General features: G+C 35.6%; 5 protein-coding genes across 5 annotated transcripts; 2 read left to right on the top strand and 3 right to left on the bottom strand.

The window, feature by feature from the left end:
- The first annotated feature begins 1,036 nt into the window (after window positions 1-1,036).
- PRMT11 (arginine methyltransferase 11) lies at window positions 1,037-4,160 on the top strand. The gene is made up of 9 exons (XM_086251028.1): window positions 1,037-1,391; window positions 1,890-1,900; window positions 2,002-2,157; window positions 2,284-2,347; window positions 2,454-2,596; window positions 2,896-2,983; window positions 3,207-3,322; window positions 3,434-3,584; window positions 3,751-4,160. Exons 1-9 carry the CDS (start codon window positions 1,121-1,123, stop codon window positions 3,954-3,956), a joined length of 1,206 nt encoding a protein of 401 aa, XP_086107154.1. The 5' UTR covers window positions 1,037-1,120; the 3' UTR covers window positions 3,957-4,160.
- A 3,487-nt stretch (window positions 4,161-7,647) lies between these two features.
- On the bottom strand, window positions 7,648-10,450 carry LOC147279582 (nucleophosmin). Its single transcript, XM_086251347.1, has 7 exons — window positions 10,121-10,450; window positions 9,884-9,994; window positions 9,468-9,536; window positions 9,169-9,300; window positions 8,500-8,577; window positions 8,279-8,407; window positions 7,648-8,198 (listed from the first exon to the last, which is right to left on the bottom strand). The coding sequence occupies exons 1-7, from the start codon at window positions 10,322-10,324 to the stop codon at window positions 8,007-8,009; spliced, it is 915 nt and encodes a 304-aa protein (XP_086107473.1). The 5' UTR covers window positions 10,325-10,450; the 3' UTR covers window positions 7,648-8,006.
- A 437-nt stretch (window positions 10,451-10,887) lies between these two features.
- LOC147279581 (SNF2 domain protein) lies at window positions 10,888-13,566 on the top strand. Its single transcript, XM_086250975.1, has 5 exons — window positions 10,888-11,817; window positions 12,196-12,248; window positions 12,395-12,561; window positions 12,685-12,836; window positions 12,925-13,566. Exons 1-5 carry the CDS (start codon window positions 11,013-11,015, stop codon window positions 13,374-13,376), a joined length of 1,629 nt encoding a protein of 542 aa, XP_086107101.1. The 5' UTR covers window positions 10,888-11,012; the 3' UTR covers window positions 13,377-13,566.
- A 103-nt stretch (window positions 13,567-13,669) lies between these two features.
- On the bottom strand, window positions 13,670-16,709 carry LOC147279580 (pentatricopeptide repeat-containing protein At2g33680-like). The gene has a single exon (XM_086250974.1). It carries the CDS (start codon window positions 16,685-16,687, stop codon window positions 14,012-14,014), a length of 2,676 nt encoding a protein of 891 aa, XP_086107100.1. The 5' UTR covers window positions 16,688-16,709; the 3' UTR covers window positions 13,670-14,011.
- A 436-nt stretch (window positions 16,710-17,145) lies between these two features.
- Window positions 17,146-21,105, bottom strand: LOC147279579 (protein NDL1-like). Its single transcript, XM_086250225.1, has 11 exons — window positions 20,992-21,105; window positions 19,361-19,460; window positions 19,162-19,259; window positions 18,937-19,025; window positions 18,771-18,831; window positions 18,606-18,692; window positions 18,445-18,522; window positions 18,298-18,354; window positions 18,094-18,149; window positions 17,853-17,988; window positions 17,146-17,703 (listed from the first exon to the last, which is right to left on the bottom strand). Exons 1-11 carry the CDS (start codon window positions 21,049-21,051, stop codon window positions 17,482-17,484), a joined length of 1,044 nt encoding a protein of 347 aa, XP_086106351.1. The 5' UTR covers window positions 21,052-21,105; the 3' UTR covers window positions 17,146-17,481.
- Window positions 21,106-26,020: the final 4,915 nt, after the last annotated feature.

The raw sequence follows: 26,020 nt of genomic DNA, 5'->3' as shown, positions 1-26,020 counted from the left end.
AAAAAATAATTAAAAATACTCTACAGGGCATAAACCCTAATATTATATACAATATACTAAACAATATAGAGTATACAAGGTTTAGTATATAGATTATAGAGTATAAAGAGTATTAGGATATATAGAGTATATAGGGTTTAGTATATAGATTATAGAGTATAAAAAATATACTCATTTCATTTATTAATTATACTAATTTTATTTAACAGTATTTGCCTTCATTGATCATTATATTCATCTTATATCACATGAAACCTATTATATAATTTGGTTTCTTCAATATTTTTTATCAATGTAGTAGATAATATATTAAATAAATATATGGTAAAGTTTAATTCAAAAAATTTTATATTTTGATAACAATTTTCGTCGTTTCTGTCTAATTTTTATCGAAATTTAAAATTCTTCAATTTCCGTCAAAATTTTTATAGGCCAAGGTTATTCTGACCATCCTAAATTACTGAGTTGACCACTCTATTTCAAAATTCCAACTCTATCCTTAAATCAAAAAATTTTAATTTTGTTCGTCGGATCATTCGACAGTTATCTAACCAAAATATTTATGGTTATTCGACAGTTATCTGCTGAACATTGGTGGATTATTCGGTGGATAACTACAGAATAGAAATGAAAAAGGCATTCGACAGTTATCTGTCGAAATATTTGTATTTATTCGACACTTATCTGCCGAACATTGATAGATGTTTCGGTAGATGACCACCGAATAGATCTGGATGATTTTATCATATTTTTGTAATAAAGGGTAAAATAAGAGAAAAGTTGGAAAAAATATGTTAGAGTGGTCAACTCAGCAGCTAAAGTGGTCTGCATAGCCTCACTCAATTTTCATCAAAATTTATGCGAAATTTGAAATTTTACTCATTGGCTTGGATTCATGGTGTTTGGGCTGTTGGGCCTTGTGTGGGCCTAGGTCGGATCCTTAATTTTGCTGCGGAACGGTGTGGTGTCCTGGGTTGACAGTAGCAGTTGGAGTTGAAAAAGAGCTGAAAGAAACTCGCCCTCTACTTATAGTAAAAAAAGCGGTCGTACACGCACGCAGCTCAAACCGGTAGTTACCCAAAAAACCCTCGTAGAACCCTAAATCCACTCTCAAGTCTCAATGGGTCGCCGAAAGAACAACAAGAGCAACAACGATCAGAGCTCGAGCTTCAGCAGCCACTTGCCCCAAGGCTCCAAGATTCGCTTCGCAGACGCAGACGACGACGAAGCTCTCAAAGACGCTTCCGAGAGCTCCAACCACGACGAGTCCATGTGTGAACCTGACCTTGACAAAGCCGTTGACGACTCCATGGGCGAGCCTGAGGTCTCCTTCATCGAAGCCGATGATAAAACCAGCGCCGACTATTACTTCGACTCCTACTCTCACTTCGGTACCTATCTTTCTTTCTTTCTTTCTTTCCACTCATTTTGCTTCTGGTTTTGTTTTCACTCTCTGTTTCGATGCTGTGGAAACTGAGAAAAAGAGAAGGAAAAGGGAAAAGTTTGGATTTTTATAATTTTTGTTTTTGGGTGTGGTTGTGGAAGTGTTGAACTTGGTTGCATTGTTGGATTGAACTTTGGTTTGATTGTTGGATTGAACTTTGGTTTGATTGTAAGGGCAGCAAGTAATGCATAAATTCATGTAGTCATGTCTGAGCATTCATATATGTCTAATTGAAATGCTTAGAGTTGTTATATGCTGTTTAAGAAGTTGTTGAATTAGTGATACTTCTCTTATGCCTGTACTTACCAAGCTGGGTCTGTGTTGTTTCTTTACTACTGTGTTTATTGTTAATCAATTGCATATTGTGTACTTCATATGGGATTATTGTGTTTTGATGGATACTTGCTACAAAAGGCTTATTTTTGTGTTTTTTCTGTGATTGCAGGTATTCATGAAGTAAGTGTGCTGCACTTGGATACAAAGCAGTTTTGTGTTTCGAGCTTTTGGCTTTCTTGCTAATACCCATTAGATGTTCTCTCATTATCGTTGTGTTGCAGGAAATGTTGAAGGATGTAGTGAGAACTAAGACATATCAAAATGTTATTTATCATAATAAGTTTCTATTGAAGGACAAGGTTGTCCTTGATGTTGGAGCTGGGACTGGAATTTTGTCCCTCTTCTGTGCAAAGGCAGGCGCACAGCATGTTTATGCAGTATGTTTTTCTTAAAGAAAGTTTATTGACAAATCAATTTCCATAGATGCATAGTATTTCTTAATTTGTGATGTATTTTGGTTGTCTACTTAGTATTATGGAGTTGACAAATTTTTTCATCTGCAGGTTGAGTGCTCAGATATGGCTGACATGGCAAAAGAAATCGTTGAAGCAAACGGATTTTCTAATGGTAATGTTCTTAGAGTTCATGCATGCATGTAGCTCTGTTCTGTCTCTTGACATTGTTTTGACAAAATAAGTATTCTGCTTACTCATTGGCTATTTGATCAATGCAGTTATAACAGTTCTGAAGGGAAAAATTGAAGAAATTGAGCTTCCTGTTTCTAAAGTGGATATAATTATCTCAGAATGGATGGGATATTTTTTGTTGTTTGAGAATATGTTAAATACGGTCCTGTATGCTCGTGATAAATGGCTTGTAAGTAGCATTTACGTTCCAAATTCATTTTTTGGATATCTTGGTTAAGAATAATTTAACCTTATGTAAACTATCCATTCAGTTGGGTGGGGCTTAGGTTCATGTTGCCCTTGTTGATGGATAGTGATACAGTCCATAGCAGTTATGCTGCTTTGGGGTCCTATAGGTTAATGTTACTTGTTGATCTCTGCATAGAAAAATTGGAGCCGGGGCATATTCGTAGTTACATTAAAATCAAAGATCTATTCACCATTGGCTTATTTTTATTGAAAATGCTTTCTTTCTTTTCTTTTTTGTAGGTAGATGATGGAGTTTTGTTTCCAGACAAAGCTTCTCTCTATTTGACAGCTATTGAGGATGCAGAGTACAAAGATGACAAAATAGAATGTAAGCTTGTTAACCTCTTGTGTGTATGCAAGTATATCATTGCTATTTTTTCTGGGACTTTTCAAATTTGTTGAATGCGTGAGCACTGTAACAGTTTAACGTTCTTGAGTTGGTCTTGTCAGTGGAGTTTTTGATGTTCTTTAGGGTCGTACAAATGTGCATGTAATCTTAGAGTGCAGTTCATTGACTTTTGCTTCTTCCCCAATTTTTTATGCTATTCCAGTTTGGAACAATGTATATGGCTTTGACATGAGCTGCATCAAGAAGCAAGCCATGATGGAGCCTCTTGTGGACACAGTTGATCAAAATCAAATCGTTACAAACAGCCAGCTACTCAAGGTGGGAAATACCTATGCATGTGCACCCTGCTGCACTGCGTGAAACAAGTCTTAGGCCCCTTTTATGCTGCTGGTTTTTTTCCACTAACATTCTCCAATTTGCTTCATTCAGACAATGGATATATCTAAGATGGTTCCCGGAGATGCTTCCTTCACGGCTCCTTTTAAGCTTGTTGCTGAACGTGATGATTTTATTCATGCTCTTGTAGCCTACTTTGATGTGTCATTTACAAAATGTCATAAATTGATGGGCTTCTCCACAGGTCAGTGTTCTTTACCTCCTATTTTTGTTCATTTGTTATCCGGATCAAAGTTTGTTTCAGAAATATGGGCATTTAAAGCAACAAAGAAATGGAAGCATGCATTTGTTCATGTCCAAGTTCCTCAGTAGGTAATCATATCTTTCTGACAACTTGAAATATAATGCAGGGCCAAGATCACGATCTACACATTGGAAGCAAACAGTCCTTTACTTGGAAGATGTGCTAACAATCTGTCAAGGAGAGTCAATTGTGGGAAGCATGACCGTGGCGCAAAACAAAAAGAATCCCCGTGATATTGATATAATGCTCAAGTATTCCTTAAATGGCCGGCGATGCGTAGTCTCGAGGGCTCAATACTACAAAATGCGCTAGCTTCGGTTATTTTATTGTTCCATCAAGAAAGCAATCCAGAATTGCAACTTAGTGTTGCGGATTGTTGCTTGACCTGTTTGAAAGCTGCATCCATATGAAAGGTCGCATTGTAACATCTGTAATTTTCAATTATACATTCCTTAAAATTGCAACTTTAAAATTTTGAGCTAAAAGGTTGGGAATTTTATCTATTATTTGACTTCATTATTCTTGCAACTCTATAAATCTCTTCTTCCCCCAAGTTAAAGTCAGAACCTTCCATACAAATGATTGTTAATCAGAATCATTTTGTTATGAATGCCAAGTTATATGAGCGATAAAAGTATTTTGGAGCTGCCATCCAATATATACGTGTGTGGCCGTGTGGGTGGTTTTGGAAGTTTCATAATAAAAAGTGAGAAGAGGATTATAGTCTTTGTTGGAGTAGTTTTTTGAAGTGTGAACATCGTCTCCAAAAAAAAAAAAAAGGGAAACTCCTTCAGAAGCACTGTGAACCTGCTTCAGTGCACAACTTTTATGTTCTCAAGTTTAAACATGTTGCTGAATTTGTTATCAGTTAATTAACTTAATTATAACTGAGTAATATGACTCAGCAAATAAAAGAAAATATCCAACCTAAAAAGTTAGTTCAAACTGGTTTTGAGAGTCAAAATAAACACCGCATAATATTCTTATTTATAATGGAAAGTCCAACTATCCAACATACAACTACAAGAATAGTTCAATTAAAACCAATAAATATGAGGCAGTTTGTGGTAGCCTGGTAGGGCTATTTTTTGTAGGTCCAATCCCCACATTTGTTTAATTTTGTTCAAGATTCATTTGTTCTTCCACTTTTTTGTTGCACACTTTGCAAGTTTGCATTAAACCCACAAAAACCATCTCTGCGTCCTCATGCCACATAGGGACCAGGGGACACGGCCCCCCTCACCTCTTGTTAATTGATTTTTTTAATTTTTCTATTATTTTTATTAATATATTATGACATATATTTTCTAAATAATTATTTTTGAAATGAAATAGTTTTTTGTGTGGCATGTGTAAATCTAAGTGAATCATTATATATATATTTTTTAATGTGTAAAAGTTGATCTCTCTTGCTTATTTTATAAACAAAATAATTATTTTTGTTGGAGATACATAATGCTTTTGTTTTGCCAGAGAAAATACTTAATAATTAATAAACTTAAGAACAAGTTAATTCTTTTAAATTTTTTATTTGTGAAAGTAATTGTACTTATGTAAAAATAATTTTTATTATGCTGAATAACCTGAGAGAAATAATTGTACGTTCAAAATTCAAAAAAATGAAGTTATCATACAATATTCTTAAAATTTAAAAACTCATAAAAAAAAAATATTGTACTTATAATACAAAAAACAATTATTAATCAACACTAAATTTGTTGTGTGTTCACAAAAGTTTATATAGTCCTCCCCTTACATAGAATATCCTAGCTCCGCCAGTGCCACCATGGATTGCAGCCAGTAGATTTGGAAAATTAGTTTTTAAGGTAAGAGCCACGGTGAGTTGCAAATGATTTTATGAAAGGTGTATTGATTATTCAATCTTAAAATTCAATTAAGATTTTAGGGTGATTAGAGTGCTTGGATGGTAATGATTAAAACATATTGTTGTCATAAACACCTATACATTGGGTCATGAACCCATCAATCAATTTAAATGTCTAAACAAATTTATAGTTTCCTCCAATATCTTAAAGACAACATCAGATCTATACTAAATATCAAATTCAAGTCGAAATAATATGTAGTACATTTTCTCATTTCCTTTTCCTTCTAGTGAACATTTTTTCTTTGGCCAATGTTCTAGTGAACATTATACATGTTAAAAAGTCACAAAGCCGCTGCTTAATTACTTGCATGCATTTCACATGCCGCATGGTCACTATGCTATTGCTTTACTACTATTCATCCAAACTTTACAGTCTTTAACCTGTATATATGATCTTTATTTTAATATTACTCATAATTCATACGTAGTGCAAGTATTCTTTTTTTTTTTGGCCGCGAGCATAGTGCAAATATTCGAATTGTCAAATTGTCATACGCCGAGAGATTTCTCAAATAATTCTATTAAAAAAATGTTTTATAGCACATTTTATATAGTTTTTAACGATCCAAATCATCTATTTTTTAGATGTTTATTCAAAAATGGGATTAATGTCATTTTGCTCCCCAGACTATTACACATGTATCAGTTTGCTCCCCAGACTTCTAATTTGGAAAATTAAGGACCCTGACTTTTTCAATTTTGCCAATTAAGGTTATTCCGTCAATTTATACATTTTTCATCTAAAATGTCGAGATGATCAAGCAAAATTTAGCAAGAAATAAAAGAGGAAAAATGATGCATGAGGAAAAAATGATAAGATCTAATTGGAAGGGACCATTTTGCCCTCAAAGATTTGGATAAAAAATGTGTAAATTGACAAAAGAACCTCAATTGGCAAAATTGAAAAAGTCAGAGTCCTTAATTTTCCAAATTAGAAGTCTGGGGAGCAAACTGATACAAGTGTAATAGACGGGGGAGCAAAATGGTATTAATCCCTTCAAAAATTGTATTTTCAAAAAATTAGACAAGTCAAAAACTACTAAGTTATCTAACTTTGATTAAATAAATAGACGAACAAAATATTTTTGATAAACACTTCAAATAATGACATTTAATTAAGCAGGTAAATGGTTTCCGATTGAGCTAATTTTTTACAAGAATAATTCTTTAATAGAAATCTAAAATGTAGACAATTTCGATCATCAAAATATAATGTCGAAGCGATCCCTTATTTATACTTAAATAAGAAATCCTCAATGAAAAGGTTCAGATTTTGTGTATATATATGGGTTTTATATTTTCCTTCTTGACAATGGTATTTACTAGCTTATTTTAAACTTGCCTGCCCACTAACATCCACATTTTTTGCACATGAAAAGCCACAATAAAGATCAAACTTGTTACTAATGATATTTTATTTTTATTCTGCAAGAACTCACAATTAACTCATATTAGCATGAAGCAAATGCAAGTATACATATTTTTTGAGTTAAAAGAATCACTCAATTCACATGAACTTGAAGGACATGCAAGTCGAGTAAAGGAAGAAATAGGCAATCCAATTTGTTTTTATTGTCTATAACAAACAATCACTTTGATGATTCAAAAACATTTCCAAATACAAGAGCGATTCATATCTTTGTTATTCAGTGTGATTCCAAATTTATATGTCAACAACATCGTACAATGCAAAAATAATAATAATTATTATTATTATTAAAACAGGTTAGAAAAATAAAAATTGATAATTAGCCTAGCCCTTTTGCATAAGACTAGACTTAATTTAAATAATAATTATTTATTTGACTTTGGCACTGCTTCAGTCAAGCGTTTATGCATCAGATTGTCTTCCTTCATATCTATCTGCCACTCATTGTTGGTTTTGTTACGACATAAATCTCATTAATTGGGCAGAAAAAAGAATTTGTAATTAATGATTAGTATTAGCCACCAAAAAGTTCCTCAAGAGATTTTCTAATTACCCATGATAGTATGTCATGCTGCTGGTTTTGAGAATGGGGAAATAACATTGATTTAATGGCATCATCAAGTGAACAGCAAGAGAAGATGGAAAATACAATGAAGTCACAATATATGTGGTTCAGCATAGTCATGAAAAAAAATAGAGCTGGAAGATGTGAAAGCATTCCTACTGCTATATATATGGTTATTGATTTTCAGTTCCCCTCTCTCAAACATTTAGGGCCGTGAAGCTCTTGCAGCCCATCACATTGCATGTAAAGGACTTCCCTTATTTTGGGCTATTCTGGACCAAATGCCAAGTTTCACTTTAATCATACACAATCCCAGAAGTTGAAACAATTGCAATTGTTGGGTATTCTGAAAGTAATAAAAGCAAATTAACTTTCATTTTTCCTCAACCTTCCTACTTAATGTCAAAACCATATTGATACAATTAACAAAAACGTGATGACTCTAATGCAATTCCTATAATTGTGTGATTCAGTGTTCTCCTAAAGCTCTGCCTTGCTGTTCTTTGTACTCTTCTTTGAACCTGCCTTTTTCAGTCCCCTCCACCTTTGCCGTAACCAGTTAGAGACTTGGTTTGCATGTTTCTTTAGTGTCACCTTGGTCTTTATAATTCCGTTGGTAATCGTCTGTTTCAAATCGCTCTTTGCACTTTCCTTTTCTCTCAAAACTTTTCCCTGTTCAATAAAATTTTTTAAATGCTGAAAGAAACAATATGATTTCTTAAGAGAATTTATAGACTGAAATTAGTAGTTACCAAATTTGAAGGAAATTTAGTCTCCTCATCATCATCATCTTCTTCATCAGCATCTTCGCCACCAAAATTTTGCATGTTCATCAACTCATCTCTTGAATACATTTTCATGCCCGGGGCTCCTGGCATGCCCTGAAGAACAGGGAGACAGAATACAGGACAAATTCAGCAAAACACGAGTATGGCTACGGAATGAAGTTTTCCTGCAATGAAAGGAATATTACCTCCATGGATTTCATTATCTTTTCCATTTCAGCTTCTTTAGATGACTTTGGCATGAAAACTTCTCCAGGAGTCCTATCCTGGGACACAATACATTTTCATGAGTATGATATGTAACAGTCTTGCTTTCAGAGCAAGTTGTGCAAAGGCTAATCATTTAGATGTATATTATCCTATGTAACATAGAGATACTTGACCTCGATACCGATACAGGTGGTTAAAAACTTAAAATCAGGGGTAGAGATTAACATGTACGCAATGTAGCACTCATGGATCTCCACATCAACCTTATTAGGATCAGACATCTGTTTAGGTAGCTGAAGATTTGGAAGCATATCACACCATTTTATAGGTTGTGAGGACACCATTGCTGGCCACACAGGAGCTCAATGTGTGTACAAACAAATTTCAGAATAATTTTCTACTTGCCAAATTTATATTTAAGACAGGAAGGACGGCGGGTGATCAGCATCTTTATTTTTCTTAAAAATTCAAAATGACGTATCTTTAAGACATACAGAACCATGACAACAATAAAATTACTATGATAGAAAAGCAAAGCAGTTGCAAAGATTGACCCACATCTCAATTAACCAACAAAGGGTGATCCCTTACAAAATATTTTTATGCAAATAATGACGACTTGAATATCACATCAACAAAGCAGTTACCTTAGGAACTGGGGGTGGCTTGGTACTGCATGCTTTAGTAACGTCTTTGCATACATAACTAACCAATGAATCAATATCAGGTTTGGATTTGTATAGATATTCAGCAACATCAGTATCAGAATACCCCAAAACCTGCAATGTTCAAGATTAGGATGAATTGTTATACTAGCATATTGCAGAGGAAACACATGAACTGGACAAATCAAAGAATTGAACTTCATTGACTTTAAAGATGAATGTACAAGTAAACACAGGAACTGGACAGACAAGAAAATAAAAAACAAGATCCAAAACCTCACCTCCTGACAAGCTCGCTCTATTGTCTTGCATTCCGAATTGCATTGCCCTTCAGAATCTTGTTCCACCAGCTGCAAAAAAACAAATGGTGTAGCAGGTCAGGACAATAAACAACAAAATTTCCGCACTATAGAAGTTTATATAATTGCATCTACACTTATAATCACAGAGGAATTAAGGTTGCCATTTGATGGTCTTTCAAAAAAAAAAAAAAAAAACAGTTTGTGATTTTATAAAACAGCTATCCACTACACCACACAATACTAGGCTACTAGCAAACCATAATTTATCTGATGAAATACACTATCTTTCCAATTTGGGTCCATAAGGATCCACAGCAATAAATAACAAAACTCAAAGCACAGAATTTCGAAAATTTCTCCAACTTAAACCAAAACCAAACAATTGTTATTCTTACCTCCAACTTATCTCCTTGTTCAACTATATCAATCATCAAAATCCAATCCGCTTCTGCCTTCTTCAAATTACAGACATTCTCCGTAATCTCAATAATCTGATACTCGGAGATCTAGCACCAAAAAAAAAAAGCAAACACCCACAATCAAATTCAGAAAAACGAACAAAACCCATTAATCAACTTCTCAAACAAAAGTATATTGAAGACTATAGAAGAAAACCCAGATAATAAACATACCTTCTTGGGACCGATCTCAGCTTGCTTCTTCTCAACTTGGTGGTGTAGCTGAGCTGCGAGCTTCTCACAGACTTGGCATTTGATGTACGGAATGTCTTCCTTTCTAGCAACAGTCACTGGCTTCTTGGCACACTCAGAGATCGGTACACATGCTAAGACCACCAACACTGAAACAGCTACCAGAATTGGCTTCAGTTTCGCCATAACTCTGTCTCTCTCTCTAGAATTCGAGCAAGAACACAGAGACTGTATCAAACAGTGACCAACACAATTACTTTGATCTTTATAAGGGTTTTCACCAAACTGATACAAAAATTTAGGGACTTTAACCAAACCAACTTCAACTGTTATTCTGATTTTTAAGGTTCTAAACAAAAAAAAAAAAAAATTACATTTTGTGAAATTAATTTGTTGGTTTACGTGTTTCCCTACATCTGATTGGTTGGTTAGAGCATATAGTATAGTGGGTCCCCCGTTTTCAACCAATAGGGTACGAGATAACACGTAACTATGATTTTCATAAATAAAAACTCTGCCTTTCCCGCAATTGATAGTAGAGGGAAGAAAAGATCACAGCCGTCCATTTCTTTGACTTGTGTGATGGTGTGAGATCTGTGGTCAGATTAGGCCGTTGTGGGCCTTATGCTAGTTTAATGGACGAACCAAATCCATCCTATCAACAATCAAGGCCCAAAAGAAGGCCCAATTCACATATCCGAATAAAAAATGACACGTCGTTGATGAAGCGGTAACCCCTTAAACCCTAAACCGTTGCCTTCTTCGTTCTACTTCTACACCTTACCTGCTAAAAAATTAGGGTTTTAGCTTTAGCACTGCTCCTTCTTGTTCATTCCTCACTGAAACAAAATTTATCACATCTCAGCGTTCAACCATGGCTTTTGCTCTAATCGACCCTGCAAATTCCTTAAACCCGCCAAATGCTAACCCCCTAATTGGTGAAAGCTACGACCTCAAGCTAACCCAATCAATTCAAAGCGTTTTAGCTGAAATTCAAAAAGAAAACCCTATTTTCTCTCACTTTATTCAAGAATTCTTCGTACTAATGCAAGCTCGACTCGACCCACCTCTTGAATCCATCTGGGTCTACGCCGCATTAACCTTTTGCAGCCGTAATCACCCAAAAGACGGCCCTTTAGATCGGATATCAGCCGCAAAGGACTTGTTTCAGCTCATCTCGGCGTGCTCGGCTCCATGCAGTTCTTCAAAGAGCATTGCGTTGCTTGCTCCTGTAGTACACGAGGTGTACAATGCGGTTGTTGATTTGTTTAAGAGGGACTTGTCATCGAAACGAGAGAAGAAAGTGATGAAAGAGGTTAATAGTTTGATGGGAGTGATTCTTGGTTATATAAATCTGTGTTCTTGCATGGATATGGGCGAGGATGATGGTTTAACTGGTTTGAATTTGGTTACGCCTGTTTCTGATTTAATTCGTATTTGGATGAACTCAAATGAGGGATTAGAATTTTTCTTCCCGCTAGTGAGCAGTGACGTGCTTCGAGGGATTAGTGAGAGAGGAGGCGATGTGGGTTACTTTGCTGGAGTTGTTACTGCAGAGGCGTTTTTTTTGAAGCTCTGCTTGAATTTCAAAGTTGGGACTTCAAGGGAGGAGCTGGAAACAGAGTTAAGGACTTGGGCTATTGCTTCCATTACCGGGTTTCAGAACTTTCATCTTTTGGGTTAGTGTTGTTTAATTTTTGCCTGAATTAGGACATGGTGTATGTGCATTTTTTATCAAGGTTTTTCCATCTGCATGACATAAACTTAAATGGCTTAGGGAAATTTGCTCCCAAAAGGTTTGGGGTAGACATTAGAATTAGTTTTTAAGGTGCCTTTCCTGGTTTAATTGCTGTCATTTAATTTTATGTGTTACTCTCTATTTCATTGATTTCAAAAGGAGAAACGGTAAAATTCTATCATGCTTATTTAAAACTGTTTGGTAGGTTTACTGCATGCATTGCGTTTCACTGAATAGCATTCCATGTATCCTATAATGAAAATAGTTTCTTCGATCTCATGTATAATGTCCTAACATCCTTATTCTTTGTGTCAAGTAGAGGTCTTTGTGACGATGCTGCTGGAGAAGACTTTTCCTGTTACCTCCCTATTGGTTAGCAACTTAGTATCCCTCTTTTAAAATGTTTAGTTCGATACTACATCTTCCCTATTGTTTTTTTTCTCTTCGAATGGGCTGCATCTTTGTTTTGATATGATCTTAAAATTAAATAGCATTTATTGGTAAATCTTTATATGCAGAGTTCTGAAGATGAAGTTTTGTTGAGGAAAGTGCTGTATGATGCCATCATATTGCCTGAGTATTCTTCCCTCAACCCTGAGAGAGCGATTCACATACCTGCTGAGCACATGAAAAGTATAGCTATGAAAAGATTGATTGTTACGCATGAAGCAGTGGAGTATCTTAGGTATGAAAAAACAACTATGGTTACATGTCCAGAAAGAAGAAAGAAAATAAAATGGGCATTTCATGTTGTTGTTGAAATTCTAATGAAACCCTTATGGAAAAATCTCATTATTTGTTGCTTCAGGGAGCATGGGGATCAGAGGAGAGCCCTCTCTTACATAACTGCATTTTCGAGTTCACATTTATCTTCCCAGATAATTAAATGGGTAAAGAATCAGATTCCTGTGGAGGATAGTGCAATCAGATCAAAGGGAACCTCACCGAAAGCTCTTCTAAGTAAGTGGATCTGCTTACTTCCATTTGTGGCAAATCTGTTATGCAGATTTTTACTAATGCTCTCTCTAATATTGATCTCATTCTTCAGAATGGCTTCTTAACCTTGAGGATCAAGGCTTAAGAGTATTTGATGATAGCATCTTGAAGTTTCGAACCAAACTGGTTCTTGATATCTCCAAACCAGACTCTGACCAACTAGCTTCTAAGTTGGGGAGCAAGAAAGTGGATGATGATCTTCTCTTTTACATAGATAACAAGGGAGAAGAGGAACATACAGATGAGGAGAATGAAAAGGTGAATGAATCTGTGAGTGCTGCACTTGTAGCTGCTGCACAAACAATGAAGTCAACGGAAAAAAGAGGAAAGAAGCGTAAAGAGGGGAAAAATGCTGAGAAGAAAGAGAAGATAAAATTTGTTAAGTATGACCTTTGCCATAATTCTGACTCAGCTGGTGTGAGGTCCTCATTTATAGGTAACGATGACCTGAGCAGCGGGAGTGAACCACTCTCTGATGAGGATACAGATTCGAAAAATCAATAAGGTCATGCTTGGGCTATCCATAAAATGTATACTGTTTTCAGTGGCGCTGTTTTGTACTGATTTTGTAGGTGTTAACAAGAATGTCTAATGCATGAAAAAAATTTATATGCATGCAGAATACTGAGGCAACTAGATGCATGAGGCGTCCTCATATGTTTTCAAAAGTTGATATACTGCCTTCACTGTATCACTTTTGTGATTATTCTTTTGGACGGAGCGTATCACATTTGTTGATTTTTTTGCATAAAAAAATATAGAATTCAATTCTTTAACATAAAAAAATAATACCCATGTTCTGCACCCGCAGCCTGTCTTTGTATCCCATAAACAACACTCATCGAAAGAATGTCCATAGTCACATATATGTGAAGGTGAATATGATTTATTAGTTCTTAAATTCTATCATACAATTGAGTCCTTCCACCTATTTCAGTGATTTTAAGTTCCCAAGTTTGCCGGGAACTTAAAATCACTTGTTACCCAGAGAATTTGGCAAAGATACAATTATCCAATAGGTCATGCTCTGAATCCCAGCCATGGTAAAGAGGCAATGCATCGCCAGATATTCTGATAAGAAATGACATATTCATGCTCTAAATCATTCTCAATCTTCAGAGCAATTCAGTTTTCAATCTTCATCGAGCCAGCCCTTCCAACTGCATGCAAATTTCATTAGTCATGGGATGTGTTCTATCTTGAGCCATAAAAACATGAGTTTGAGCATTGACCACCAGCCAGCTACAACCTGGTTCCTTCTTAATTTTCCGATCAGACATTAATGCCCTAACCCTTGCAACATCTTCCCAGCAACCATTGGCTGCATATATGTCAGATAACATTACATAATTATAGTCCATTTCAGGTTCAAGCTCAAATAGTTTCTGTGCAGCTCTCTCACCAAATTCTAGATTCCCATGCATTTTACAAGCCCAAAGAATGGTTTCAAAAATCAAGGCATTTTGTGTGAGTTTCCATTCCTCAACAAAGTTTTCAACCTCATTAAATTTTCCGGCCCGACTAAGGATATTGACCATACAAGCACAATGCTCAATTGAAGGAGTAAGCCTGTAATCCTTGCTCAATGAATTAAAGTGCATCTTCCCTTGATCAATTAAACCCATGTGGCTGCATGCAGAAAGAACGCCTATGAAGGTAACCTCATCAGGCAGAACACCTTCATCTAACATAATCTTAAAAGCTTCAAGAGCCTCCTTTCCTTGCCCATGTTGTGAGTATCCACAAATGATTGCATTCCAGGAGACTGTGTTCCTTGAAGCCAAGCCCTTGAATATCACCTTGGCATCTTCTATGCATCGACATTGTGCATACATAGCAACAAGTGCACTAGAAACATATGTATCACTGGACAGTCCGGACTTTAATGCCAAGGAATGGAGCTGTCGTCCACTTTCTAGCATTGCTAAACTGGAGCAACCACTCAAACAGCTGGAGATAGTGAATTTATTGGGCTTCAAACCTTGTCGTTGCATCTGACTGAAACTCTTTATAGCCTTATGTCCTTGATTTGTTTGTGCATAAGCCGACATGATGACTGTCCAGGTGAAGAGGTCTCTTTCAATCAACTCATTTAAAATTACATCTGCATCTTCCACACACCTGCCTTTGGCATACATCTCAACGAGAACAGTTCCTATGAATCTATTAGAGTTTAGGCCATGCTTTACAATATGGGCATGTACTTGCTTTGCGAAACATACAGTTAAGAGGCTGGAGCAGCATCTTAGAATGCCGAAATATGAATATATATCAGGTTTGAAACCTTGAACAAGCATCTCTTTGAAGATACTTGGCCCATGATCACAGCTTTCACTGTCGTAAATTCCACATAAAAGGGCATTCCATGAAGCTGTATCTCTAACAGGCATTGTATTAAATGCATGCCAACCTTTTTGTACTGATCCAACTTTCATGTACATTGTTACAAGTGCACTTCTGATGTAATTATCAGATTCAAAACCATATTTATATACACAAGCATGAATGCTGTCACCATAGCGCCAATCACCCAGATTGGTAGCAGCAGTTACCATACTAGCAAGGGTAAATTGATTCGGTGTCACATTTGTGCGTCTCATTTGGCAAAACATCTCAGCCGCTTCTAGGCTTCGCCCTTGTTGATCAAGGCAATTTATCATTGCACTCCAGGCTACTATTTTTGGATTTTTAATTCTCCCAAAGACTCTGAGTGCATCATCTGCCAATTCACACTTAGAGTACACATTAAGAAGGCAACTACTCAAAAATTTATCAAGCTCACAACCAATCTTGACCAGAAGAGCATGCAAGACTTGACCTCCTCTCAAATTTGCCAAGTGTGCACAACTCTTAAGCACAGTCAACAAAGTGAATTTACTAAACTTCAACCCCGAAACTTTTACTCTGCAAAACAATGCCAGAATCTCTTCCCAATCACCCATCTTAGCATATCCATCAAGCAATGCATTCCATGACTCAGCATTCTTCTTGGGCATAAAAAAGAACACCCTATATGCTTGTTCCAGCTCTCCACACTTTGCATAAAGATCAACCAGAGCAGACCCAACAACCACATCCAAAAAGACCCCAAGTTTTATAACTTCTGCATGCAACTGTGACCCAAAATCCAACTCTAAGCTAATCGAACAAGCTTTCAAACCGGCCACCAAGCCGAACCCATTTGGCATAACACCGTCCTTCCTCATCTGACAATAAAAATCAATATACTTGTAGCTATATGCTTCATCTACCAACCCCAACATCAGCTTATTCCACGACATAACATCTCGTTCAGGCAATTCATCAAAAACGTTACGCGCAAACCCAAAGCTCCCACATTTCAAAGAAAGAGCATCCATCGAATTGCAGCTTTGCATGTCTGAATTCACTCCCGGAGGTGATGATGGGTTCGGCTGGTTGTGATTGGACACTTTTCGGAGTATGTTCTGAAAGCGCTCATCAAGAAACGGCGTCGTAGAGTGGTCAGTGTCAGTGGTACATGAATTGGGGCCTGGATACGATACAACGGCACTAATGGAACTAAAAGCAGCACGAGATTTCGGGAAGGCCTGTATTGCGGTTGTTCGCAATAGCAAACCTCGAAAACCAGTCCGTAGGATACGCATTGCATTCCCATGAAAATAAGGCTTTGCAAGACTGCAAGGGAAGCTATTTTGAATTTTCTTTTTCTTCTTTTTTTTATTCCGAAAAATGAGAAATGAGTGGTTTTTCAGTCTCAGGTTTCCTCGTACAACGCGAAAGTGACCTTCCCACATTCCCTTCCTAAACAAACTTAATAGGCCCAATGGGTCCATGATGGCCTTGGAGCTATCAACGGCGTCGTTTTATTCGCTATTTTTGCCTTCATTTCCCGACGGAATAGAAACGTTCGCACCAGAAATGTGGCCTGCTGCAATATGGGCAATATATGGATATTCATTTTTACCAAAAAAAATATATGGATATTCATTCAAACACTTTTACACAAATATAACTCCAAAAACCATATCGACCCACGTTCTATGTAATACAGAGTGGCACTACACTACAAAATTATATATTTCAACTCAATAATTCATCAGACAACTCATGACTACGTCACAACTGTTGTGTTATTTTAACTAACTAAGCATAATAACATGGGCTGCAATATCCTTGGCCAAAAAAAAAAAAAAGATGGGCTGCAATATTATTTGTACTTTTTGATGGTGCTCTGCTGAATAAAATGAAAATGACAATTAAGAGAGAGAGAGAGAGAGGAAGAGAGATTGAGTCCAAATAAATGGGAGTTCCCACTGTTTTTTTTATTGATTTCTCGTCACATAAATAGAATTCAGTCCAGTAATCCAGTTTATAGAATTTACAGAGAGGCATCTCAAAGGAATGGTTCCTTTGAGACTGCCTCTTACAAAAGAATGAATGAAAGTTTCCTTCCTCCCTATATAATATATATGAGATATGTGATATATTCTTCCCCTTCTCTATCTACAACCCAGCGGCTTCTACCCTCCTTAAACAATAAAAAATTTAACAAAGAACAAAAAAAAAAAAAATTTGAATCACTTGCACATTATTATTTTCAATTAATTCCACCTGTGTTTTTCCAATGTTATAAGCCGAGGGAAACACGGGTCTTTATTGGTTTTAGCTTCAAACCCATGCTTTCTGGGGAGAGAAGCTCCGGGGAGATGCAAGACGGGCTGAGTGGGCTCCGAGGGCTGTCACTGAAATGGCACGGCCTGTACAAGCCATACCCCATGAAGAAGTACTCCATGGGTATCAACATTGCATGTGGCTGCTCCTCTGTCACCATGGATCCACAAGCCTGGACCTGCACGAACAACCCATCCATCCTCTAATTAACACGCTCTTTCAGTCTTTGCACAATCATATCAAGCACATCTACTGAGATGAGAGAGAAGAAGAACTACATGCTAGACAGACACAAAATAAGTAAACATGCCATGCCATGTAACATACCTCTACCAAGGCACTATATCTCCTATCCAACTTTGCGGTCATGTGGAGAGCCTCCGAGTGGAAAGGAGAGCTATCCCCAACAAAAATAAGTGTGCGACACCTTAGCGTCTTCAACCCTTCAGTTATGTCAGGTCTCCTGCAAGCCAGAATAAAGTTATAGCACATCAAAATATCTTGCATTTATCTCTGTTGAGGAAAAAAAATAAAAGTGAAATAAGAAAGCAACTCCAGCAGTGTTTACCGATTAATTGCTTGAAGAAATCTCCAAACATTTGAGCTCTGCCTCTCTTCCAACAACTGAAGAAGCAAACATGCCAAGTAAATCAAACAGGCAATACCATTTAAAAACCCAAAACTTTATAAAGAACAAGAAGAAAGACACAATCAGATTCCAGAAAACATGCAGTTCAAGTAAAAGAAATTTAAATTTGGCTGGAGCACTGACTTTTCTGCATGCTTGAACTATATCTGACTCCGGAACTTCAGCACTACCACGAACCTCCTGTAGAGATATAGAGTATACTCATCACTCAATCTACCAAATGTAGGAGAAGTAGAAGAAAAAGGATACAATGTCAGAGCACAATAATACCTTACTGAAGTAGCGCTGAAGCAAACACTCTTTTAGCAAACCACACATGCCATAGAAATATAGCATATTTGATATCACCTGCAGATTACAAGTATAGGTATGATATTGAATTTCACATTTAATCATCAAAATAACAGCTAGGTTTAGAAATAGGCCAGAACCTTATTAAAAAACCATTCAGTCCAAGACGGCGCATTGCATAAAGGGGATACAAGTATCAAACCAAGAACACGTTCCCTATATTTCATCTGTGGTACAAAACCTTCATCAATGAACTGAGATAGAAATATTGTAAAACATAGTTGCAAACAATGTAAGGAACCTACAGCAAATAGGGAAAGGATATAAGCACCCGCTGTCACCCCCATGCACATAACTGAACCAAGCCTAAACAAGGAGATGTTTGTGTAATCAGAAAGTAGTTATTGTGCAAGAACTCATCAGATAAAATGACATTAAAACATGATCAGTGAAAACAGTGTTAATCATTACCCAAAGAAGTTGAGAACCTCAAGGATCTGATCTGCCAGGTCATCAACAGAAGGCACAGGATCATTGGGACAAATAGAAGCAGCTCCTAACTGCAAGAACTCTTGTGAAAGTTTCAAAGAGAAACTATGTGAATAATAGCATTCAGTTACATAAATTATTCTTCACAAAATAATACATCTCGAGAAACAAATATAATGGAAACCCTCAAGAAAACCATTTACAGACCTCATGGCCAGGAGGACTGATATGATATATGCAGAAGTTGTGGAGCAGCAAAGAAGCTGCTTCAGGACAAAAGAATAACCCTTGGAAACAAGACATGTCTGCTCAATTTAAAAAAGAAAAAAAATAAGTACAAGTAAATACTCAGATTGTCATTTGAAACCATGAAAAATGAAGCCAGAGCAAAAAATATTGCACTTACGATTTAGAGCTAAATCAGGATAAGTGATAAGTGCAGGCTTGTCTTGGTCTCCATACACTATAACAGAGACAGAACCACAGCCAGTTCGTATAAAATATTCCTGGTGATAAAAAATTGTGATAAATAAGTTACAGAGTAATAATTACAGAGAAAAAAAAAAAAAAAGGCATGCAGATTCCAGATAACAACTAAATTTAATTGTCAAAGAAAGCATCACAAAGCAGCATATTAAACTTTTTTACTACCGTAGTATTCTGTATATGATATTTCTTAAACATATAGCCTTTGAGAGATATCTACTGTGTCTTATCTATAAAGTCCAAGCAAGGGGGGAAAATCCAGATTGTCCAGATAATTTTATTCCCTGAAGAGCTTCCCATGTGCACTTATACCTTTTCAGAGAGCTCAAACTGACTTGCCACATCTATTGCATAGTTAAAAATAGATGAAACAAATAAGTGGTTGTGGATATCAATCATTGCAATATTTTGAAAAAGGAAGAAAATAAAGTGATGACAGTTCAAAAGAGGGGCACGGAATCTAATATATTAAAGAAGAAATTGACTTTAAACTAATCAGTAACCCATAAAAATATATGATATAAATGACAAGTTAATGTAACAGCTAGACTTGTTAATAGAATAGAGAAATAAGACAAAGAAAGGTATAACTTTGGTTTCGTCAATAGATTGTAACACTTTGAATAAACCCAAGAGATGAAACCAACTTATTTCCAGTAAAGAACATCACACGAGAAGGAAAGAATCAAAAAGAGGAGACAAAAAAATAACAAAACACAACAGAAAAAAAAAAAAAAAAAAAAAGTGAATGAGAAAAGATAAAACCCCCCTAACACAGTTGACATTGAATTCCAAAGACATCAACAAAAGGGTCTAAATCAATACTTCGTAGACTAGCCCTTTCGGATAAAAAGAAGATTAATATAAAAGGATACCAGAAAAGAAGCTTCACCATTAGAAGTTTAGAACAGACGAAGGAGATTGCAAATTGCAATTCAAGCAAGAAGATGTTAACATATGAAAAATCCCAATTAGAAAATGCAGACGTAAAAGGAAAGATTCTCTGTATCAATAATGGTAAAAATGTAAAAAAATGAAGAAATCTAACACATATGACATGCACAGACCTAGAATTTATCATTTCCATATCTTCAATATCCCAAAAACTAAATTTTCAGAAAACCCATATCTAGAAAACATCAGAAACTAAATATTTCTATGTTCTCTAAATTAAACCAAAGCCAAATAGTCGTTATGAGCCGAGGGTCGGGAACAACAAAGAACCCAGAATACAAAATGCGACTTTCCCATCTCTTTTCCTATTTTTCCCAGTAACCAAACAGGCAATAAACCCACAATTCGAAAACAGCAAAATCAAATTTTGCAAAGATTACAAACCAGGCTTCCAGAATCCGAACCCAAGAAGAAAGGAGAAAAAGAAAATGCCCCATAAAAATCAAATTTTGCCAAATGCCAAACAGCTTCATATGAATTAACTTAAGCGCTCAGCTCGTAAACCGAAACCCAAAACCAAAAAGAAAAAATAGAAGCAACAAAAACGGATAGGAAGAAAAATTCAAAAATCAAATCTTTGAAGCCAAAAGCCCGAACCTTTCCACCAAGATAGATCTTCTCCATATCGAGGGAGACGGCGTCGTTTGATTGAGCCATGGCTAGCTCTCTGCGCGTCTCCCAACAGAGCCCTCTCTCTCTCTCTCTCTCTCTCTCTCTTTGAGAAAACGTAGGCCTTCGGCTTCGGTGTGGCTTATATACAAAGCAATTCTCTCTCTCTCTCTTAACCGCAAAAAATAACCTGCGGTTAACGACCACCGACGCTCCCACGCCTATCCGTACTAACGGAATCGAGTCGTTAATTTTTTACCCGCTGTCAAATTCAGGCAGTTAAGCCGGTTTTTCACTTGGACTGTTCCAATACGACGCCGTGTGGCCTCGATCCGACGGCGTTTTCGCGGCTATTGAATTATCATAATTAGGTGCTCGTTTTACGGTTCCGGATTTACGGTACAAGTTTTGACTTTAAGGGTATGAATCATGATAGGGGCTTGGTGTAATACTGATTTGTACAACTCTCATTGGATGCTTCTTTTTTGTGGGTCCCACGTGGGCCATGTCATCTCTTTTTTAATCCAAACTTTAAAAAAAAAAGGTTAATGTTTTTTGGGGGACTTAGAAGATACAATACTTTCATGTGACTCAATGATTAATCATACCATCCTAATCATGATTTGATGCAATATAATTGTCATCACATTTTTTGCATGGTGAGTTAACTTTACTCATTTTTGGTGAAGTTCATGGATGTCAACTGAATTAATTAATATGAAACATCCATTTCAATCAATCTTTAAACTAGATTGAAAAGGGGAAGAGTGGATTTTATAATTTTATTTTATTTTTTGTTAGAATAGATTTGAGAGAAATACATCTATTATAGAATGTTGAACATCAATTACTCGTTTTTTAAACCAAAAATAAAAAATTGAAATCTATAAGAAAATGAGAAGTAATATAGCATTTCTACTTTTCTTAATTATCTTTCTTATGCCCAATATCACCATAACCATAAGAAACTATATTGATAACCCGGTAAATGTATGCAATGTTGTAATTTTGATTGATATGCCTAAATGTGAGTACCAAATAACATTCTTCTTTTTTTTTTTTATAGTTAACTTAAAATCTTCTCATTCTTATCCAAAGTTTTAGTTTAAGTGAATAAAAAAGTTTAGATTCTAAGTTTGAACATGGATGTAATAAAAAGAAAACATTTCATTTATTAACAAAGTCAGTTAATTCTTTTATACATATATTTTTTTTCCCAAATAAACCAACCAACTTGTCCAAATAACTAAGCCTGCAACAGCCCAATCAATGTCTAGTTCATTCAAGTTCAACTTATCAAATAAAATAAGCCAATTCATACATTTGACCATAAAATTATTGAATCTGTTTGGCCTACTGTTTTTAAATTGTCAACAACCACTTCCTAACTACCTATATCTCACAAATAAGCCAAATAGTTGATTCAATAAGAGCTGACATATGCAATTTTTTTTTCTTCAATTAAATCATCAAACTAATTTCTAATGATTTCTAACCACCGTAAAATATTTTACTCTCACATACATGGCCACAATAGAAATTCGAGTCTTACCCTTCTTCTTCCATGAATAAATAAATTTATCAAACTAATATTTAGTCTCTTATTTTTATTTTAAATATAAGTTTTAGATGGTTGACCATGGACGTTCCTTTCTTTTAATTTTATTTTTTTCATTCTTTCATGTCCTCTGTGGAAAATTTTAAATTATTTTGAGCTAAGCTAACAAGACGTTCCCAACACAGCATGGGGCACTTTAAGCATGCATCTCAGTTTTGAAGCTCATTCTCATTCCACACACTCATGGAGGACAAAAAAATAAAAAACATATTAAAAAAAATCTTAAAATAAACAATAAAAAATTATATCAAAGTTATTAGAAGTCAATAAAAATCCATCAAAATCTATGAAAAAAAGTCAAGCAAGCTTTGTTAAAACTCTAAATAAAATTTTGTCAAAGTTTATGTGGAGTTTATGAAAGTCATTTACAATCTATTAACTCTACCAAAGTCAATTACTTTTAAAAACTCTACAAAATTTCATTAAAATCCTAATTGAATACACTCCTCTTACTCTTCTTCTCCCATGAATAAATAAATTTATCTAACTAATATTTAGTCTCTTATTTTTATTTTAAATATAAGTTTTAGATGGTTGACCGTGGACGTTCCTTTCTTTTAATTTTATTTTTTTCATTCTCTCATGTCCTCTGTGGAAAATTTTAAATTATTTTGAGCTAAGATAACAAGAAACCATAATAATTACTTTCAGCTAAGCTAACAAGAAACCAAAGTTTTATGTCGGGCAGGCTTTAAGGCTTTTTTAATGCTACCAATTAAATAGGGCAAGACTACAAGAGGCCCAAGAGTCCAAGATGATTAGGAACCGACCCATCACAGTTTGTCATTCATGAGTGCTACTAGGGATCTCAAATTTGTATCCTAAATACATGTCACAACCAAACGCTGTCGTTTAAGTGGAGGGTGAACGATCAATAATTTTTGGCACTCCGGCCTTTCATAGTAATTATTAAGAATTATAGTTATATATGGGTCTTAACTCTTAAGATAGTCTGAATAGTGCAGAGAGTAATAATCGTTAGAGGTGGGCATCAACCCACCCAACCTTGCTAACCCGCCCAATCCGAATGAGCCAAAACGTGATCATGTGATCAACTTTTAATGGAATTTTTAATAGATATGGCCCAACAACACTTCTTGGCCATCTTGCCCCAAATAGCCCAAGTGTTATTTTTAGGTACAATCAATACTATACTATTGCTAAGAGATCCTTTCATAATTGCTTTTGTGGACTAGGCAACACAACTATTGGGTTTATTAATGTTACATTGATCATGGACTTATTGGGTTTGTGTTGGTGTCAAATTTCTCACAAGAAGAATATTTGCCAACGGCGATCATTCTTGATGAAATTGAGAAGGAGGACTTCATCTTGGATCGCCAACAAGATATAAAGATGGGTACGAGTATTATTCAGCCTTGTTCATGTTAACTGTTAAACCTTGTAGGATAGCATCCACGGGTAATTGCAGCTATTAAGTCAGCTTATGGTTACGGTCGATTGTATTAAATTGTTAGTTCTGTTGTTCTTACTGATTTGGTGCTGACCAAACGTTGTGGTGTTCAATATGGTCATTTCAGATGTGACTTGAAGAAAACAAAATACAATGCCAAGTTGCCAACCAAAAATAGTCAGCTATGAAGCTGTTTTCTAAATAAAAAAATATAAAAGAACAAAAATATAAGAGATTGGGCTGGGCTGGTAGACTGTGCTCAACAGAGCCCAAAAAGGTTGACCATGATTTGATCTTAGAGATTATGTCAAAGGGCTCTTTCCAAATACAGTCTCAATCCCATGCATTGGTGGATTAATCAAATCGAGTAAGTTGAATTACTTTCCTTGTAACATGGAATTCCCTTATAAGTGCGAACAAGGTGGGTTTGGCAATCCATGTTATCACAATATTCTTATGTCGTTTTTGGCCATGGTGAATTTTCGAGGTCAATCGACTCATTCTTTATCTCAATTTCCATTTACATCTATAAGACTCAAGACCCTTATAATTACTTACACAATATAATATTTTTCTAATTAGCATAATAAACAAAGAAGAATTTGTCAATGAAAAATACAAGTTTTTGGATCGATCTAGTTTAGTATTAAAGAGATTCTAGACAACACACTCCACATTCTTATCGGAGGAGGGAGGGCCCAAATCCAATGAGGTGGGAGGAGGAGAAGGATGGGTAGGACCAAGTGTGTGTGAGTGATATTAATTAATTGGGATGGCAGGACCGCAGGAGTAGAGAAGAAAATATGGAAAGGCTGCCAAAAAGCATGAAAAGGCTCCCCACGTACTCCTTTTTCCATCTTGTCATAGTCACTATCCATCTCTCTCTCTCTCTCTCTCCTCGGTCCTCACTCACTCACTCACACAGTAACCCCACGCTTGAAACAAAAACATGAAAAAGAAGAAAATAAAACAAAAAAATCTACATTTTAATTTTTTTGGTCAAACATAAATCCATTGAAAAGCCAAAAGGCAGAACACCAGATAGAGGGAGTATATGAGTATATCTACCGTTTTAAACCAAATTAAGCTTCTGAAACAGAACGAAAAATCAAGAGTACGTACGGACTATTGGTAAGTGGAGCTTGCGAGTGTCCTAGCTAGCTAGCTAATTTCATGCCCTCCACCACACACTACTAAAGCTGTACCCTACACTACAGTCGCTGCCTGATATGAGAGTGATGTACTGATTTTGAGTTATGTTTTATACGTCTATATCTCTCATCACCTATTTTTAAAAATATTTATCTGACTATATTCTAAGTCATATGATTAGTTACATTAAAATTTTAAGAATTTATGTTTTTTGTGGATGAATATAGAGCCCAAAAGTTCCTAAAGTTATAGATCACAGAATGGATTCTGCTTTAGAATGATATTGTGTGCATCTTTGATCGTGTGACAATCGGGGTGAACTGTTCACTTGTGCTTAACCACGTACTCGACAATATATTGTACGTCCTTGTGCTTTAATCTTCATCTAATTCATATATATCACCTATGACTCCATAAGTGCATGTATTCAGGTCATTTTGCAAGCTCAGAGAATTAATTGGTTTTGTAATTAAGTTTTCAAAACATGGGTCAAAATAGTGAACTCATGACTAAAATGAGTTATTTGATGAACATTTCCTTATTTAATATTCCTCTCATCATATATTTTAAAAATTTTACCATTTCCACATTAAGATCAACTATGATTATCTAACATAATATCAACTATGATTATCTAACATAATATATCTTTTAGGTAACAAGGAAATTAAATTTTGAAAATAAACTCTCAATTTGTTCAATCACAGACAAATCACTTAAATTAAAAAATTAAAAATTATTATTTGCTTGGGGAGTTGCATCTCAATGATCTCATAGTAGGCTATATAGGACAATCTTTGCAATTCTCTTAATTGTTTGTTAGTTTCTTCATT

This window comes from Dryas octopetala, chromosome 7, assembly GCF_963921425.1.
Source record: "Dryas octopetala chromosome 7, drDryOcto1.1, whole genome shotgun sequence".
In the NCBI taxonomy this organism is placed as follows: domain Eukaryota; kingdom Viridiplantae; phylum Streptophyta; class Magnoliopsida; order Rosales; family Rosaceae; genus Dryas; species Dryas octopetala.
Note: the sequence above shows the minus strand (reverse complement) of the source record. Positions and strands in the feature narration are given on the sequence as shown.

Coding starts and splice junctions, on each gene's coding strand:
- PRMT11 (XM_086251028.1), top strand. CDS start 1,121: ATGGGTCGCCGAAAGAACAACAAGAGCAACAACGATCAGAGCTCGAGC. Junction 2,348..2,453: donor AGCAAACGGATTTTCTAATG/GTAATGTTCTTA, acceptor TGATCAATGCAG/TTATAACAGTTCTGAAGGGA. Junction 3,323..3,433: donor CAAACAGCCAGCTACTCAAG/GTGGGAAATACC, acceptor TGCTTCATTCAG/ACAATGGATATATCTAAGAT.
- LOC147279579 (XM_086250225.1), bottom strand. CDS start 21,051: ATGGCTCAATCAAACGACGCCGTCTCCCTCGATATGGAGAAGATCTAT. Junction 19,461..20,991: donor AGATCTATCTTGGTGGAAAG/GTTCGGGCTTTT, acceptor TTTTATCACCAG/GAATATTTTATACGAACTGG. Junction 18,150..18,297: donor TAGTTCAAGCATGCAGAAAA/GTCAGTGCTCCA, acceptor TTGCTTCTTCAG/TTGTTGGAAGAGAGGCAGAG.
- LOC147279581 (XM_086250975.1), top strand. CDS start 11,013: ATGGCTTTTGCTCTAATCGACCCTGCAAATTCCTTAAACCCGCCAAAT. Junction 11,818..12,195: donor TCAGAACTTTCATCTTTTGG/GTTAGTGTTGTT, acceptor TGTGTCAAGTAG/AGGTCTTTGTGACGATGCTG. Junction 12,249..12,394: donor TTCCTGTTACCTCCCTATTG/GTTAGCAACTTA, acceptor CTTTATATGCAG/AGTTCTGAAGATGAAGTTTT.
- LOC147279582 (XM_086251347.1), bottom strand. CDS start 10,324: ATGGCGAAACTGAAGCCAATTCTGGTAGCTGTTTCAGTGTTGGTGGTC. Junction 8,578..9,168: donor AGCCACCCCCAGTTCCTAAG/GTAACTGCTTTG, acceptor ATTGTGTCCCAG/GATAGGACTCCTGGAGAAGT. Junction 8,408..8,499: donor AGATAATGAAATCCATGGAG/GTAATATTCCTT, acceptor CCTGTTCTTCAG/GGCATGCCAGGAGCCCCGGG.
- LOC147279580 (XM_086250974.1), bottom strand. CDS start 16,687: ATGGACCCATTGGGCCTATTAAGTTTGTTTAGGAAGGGAATGTGGGAA.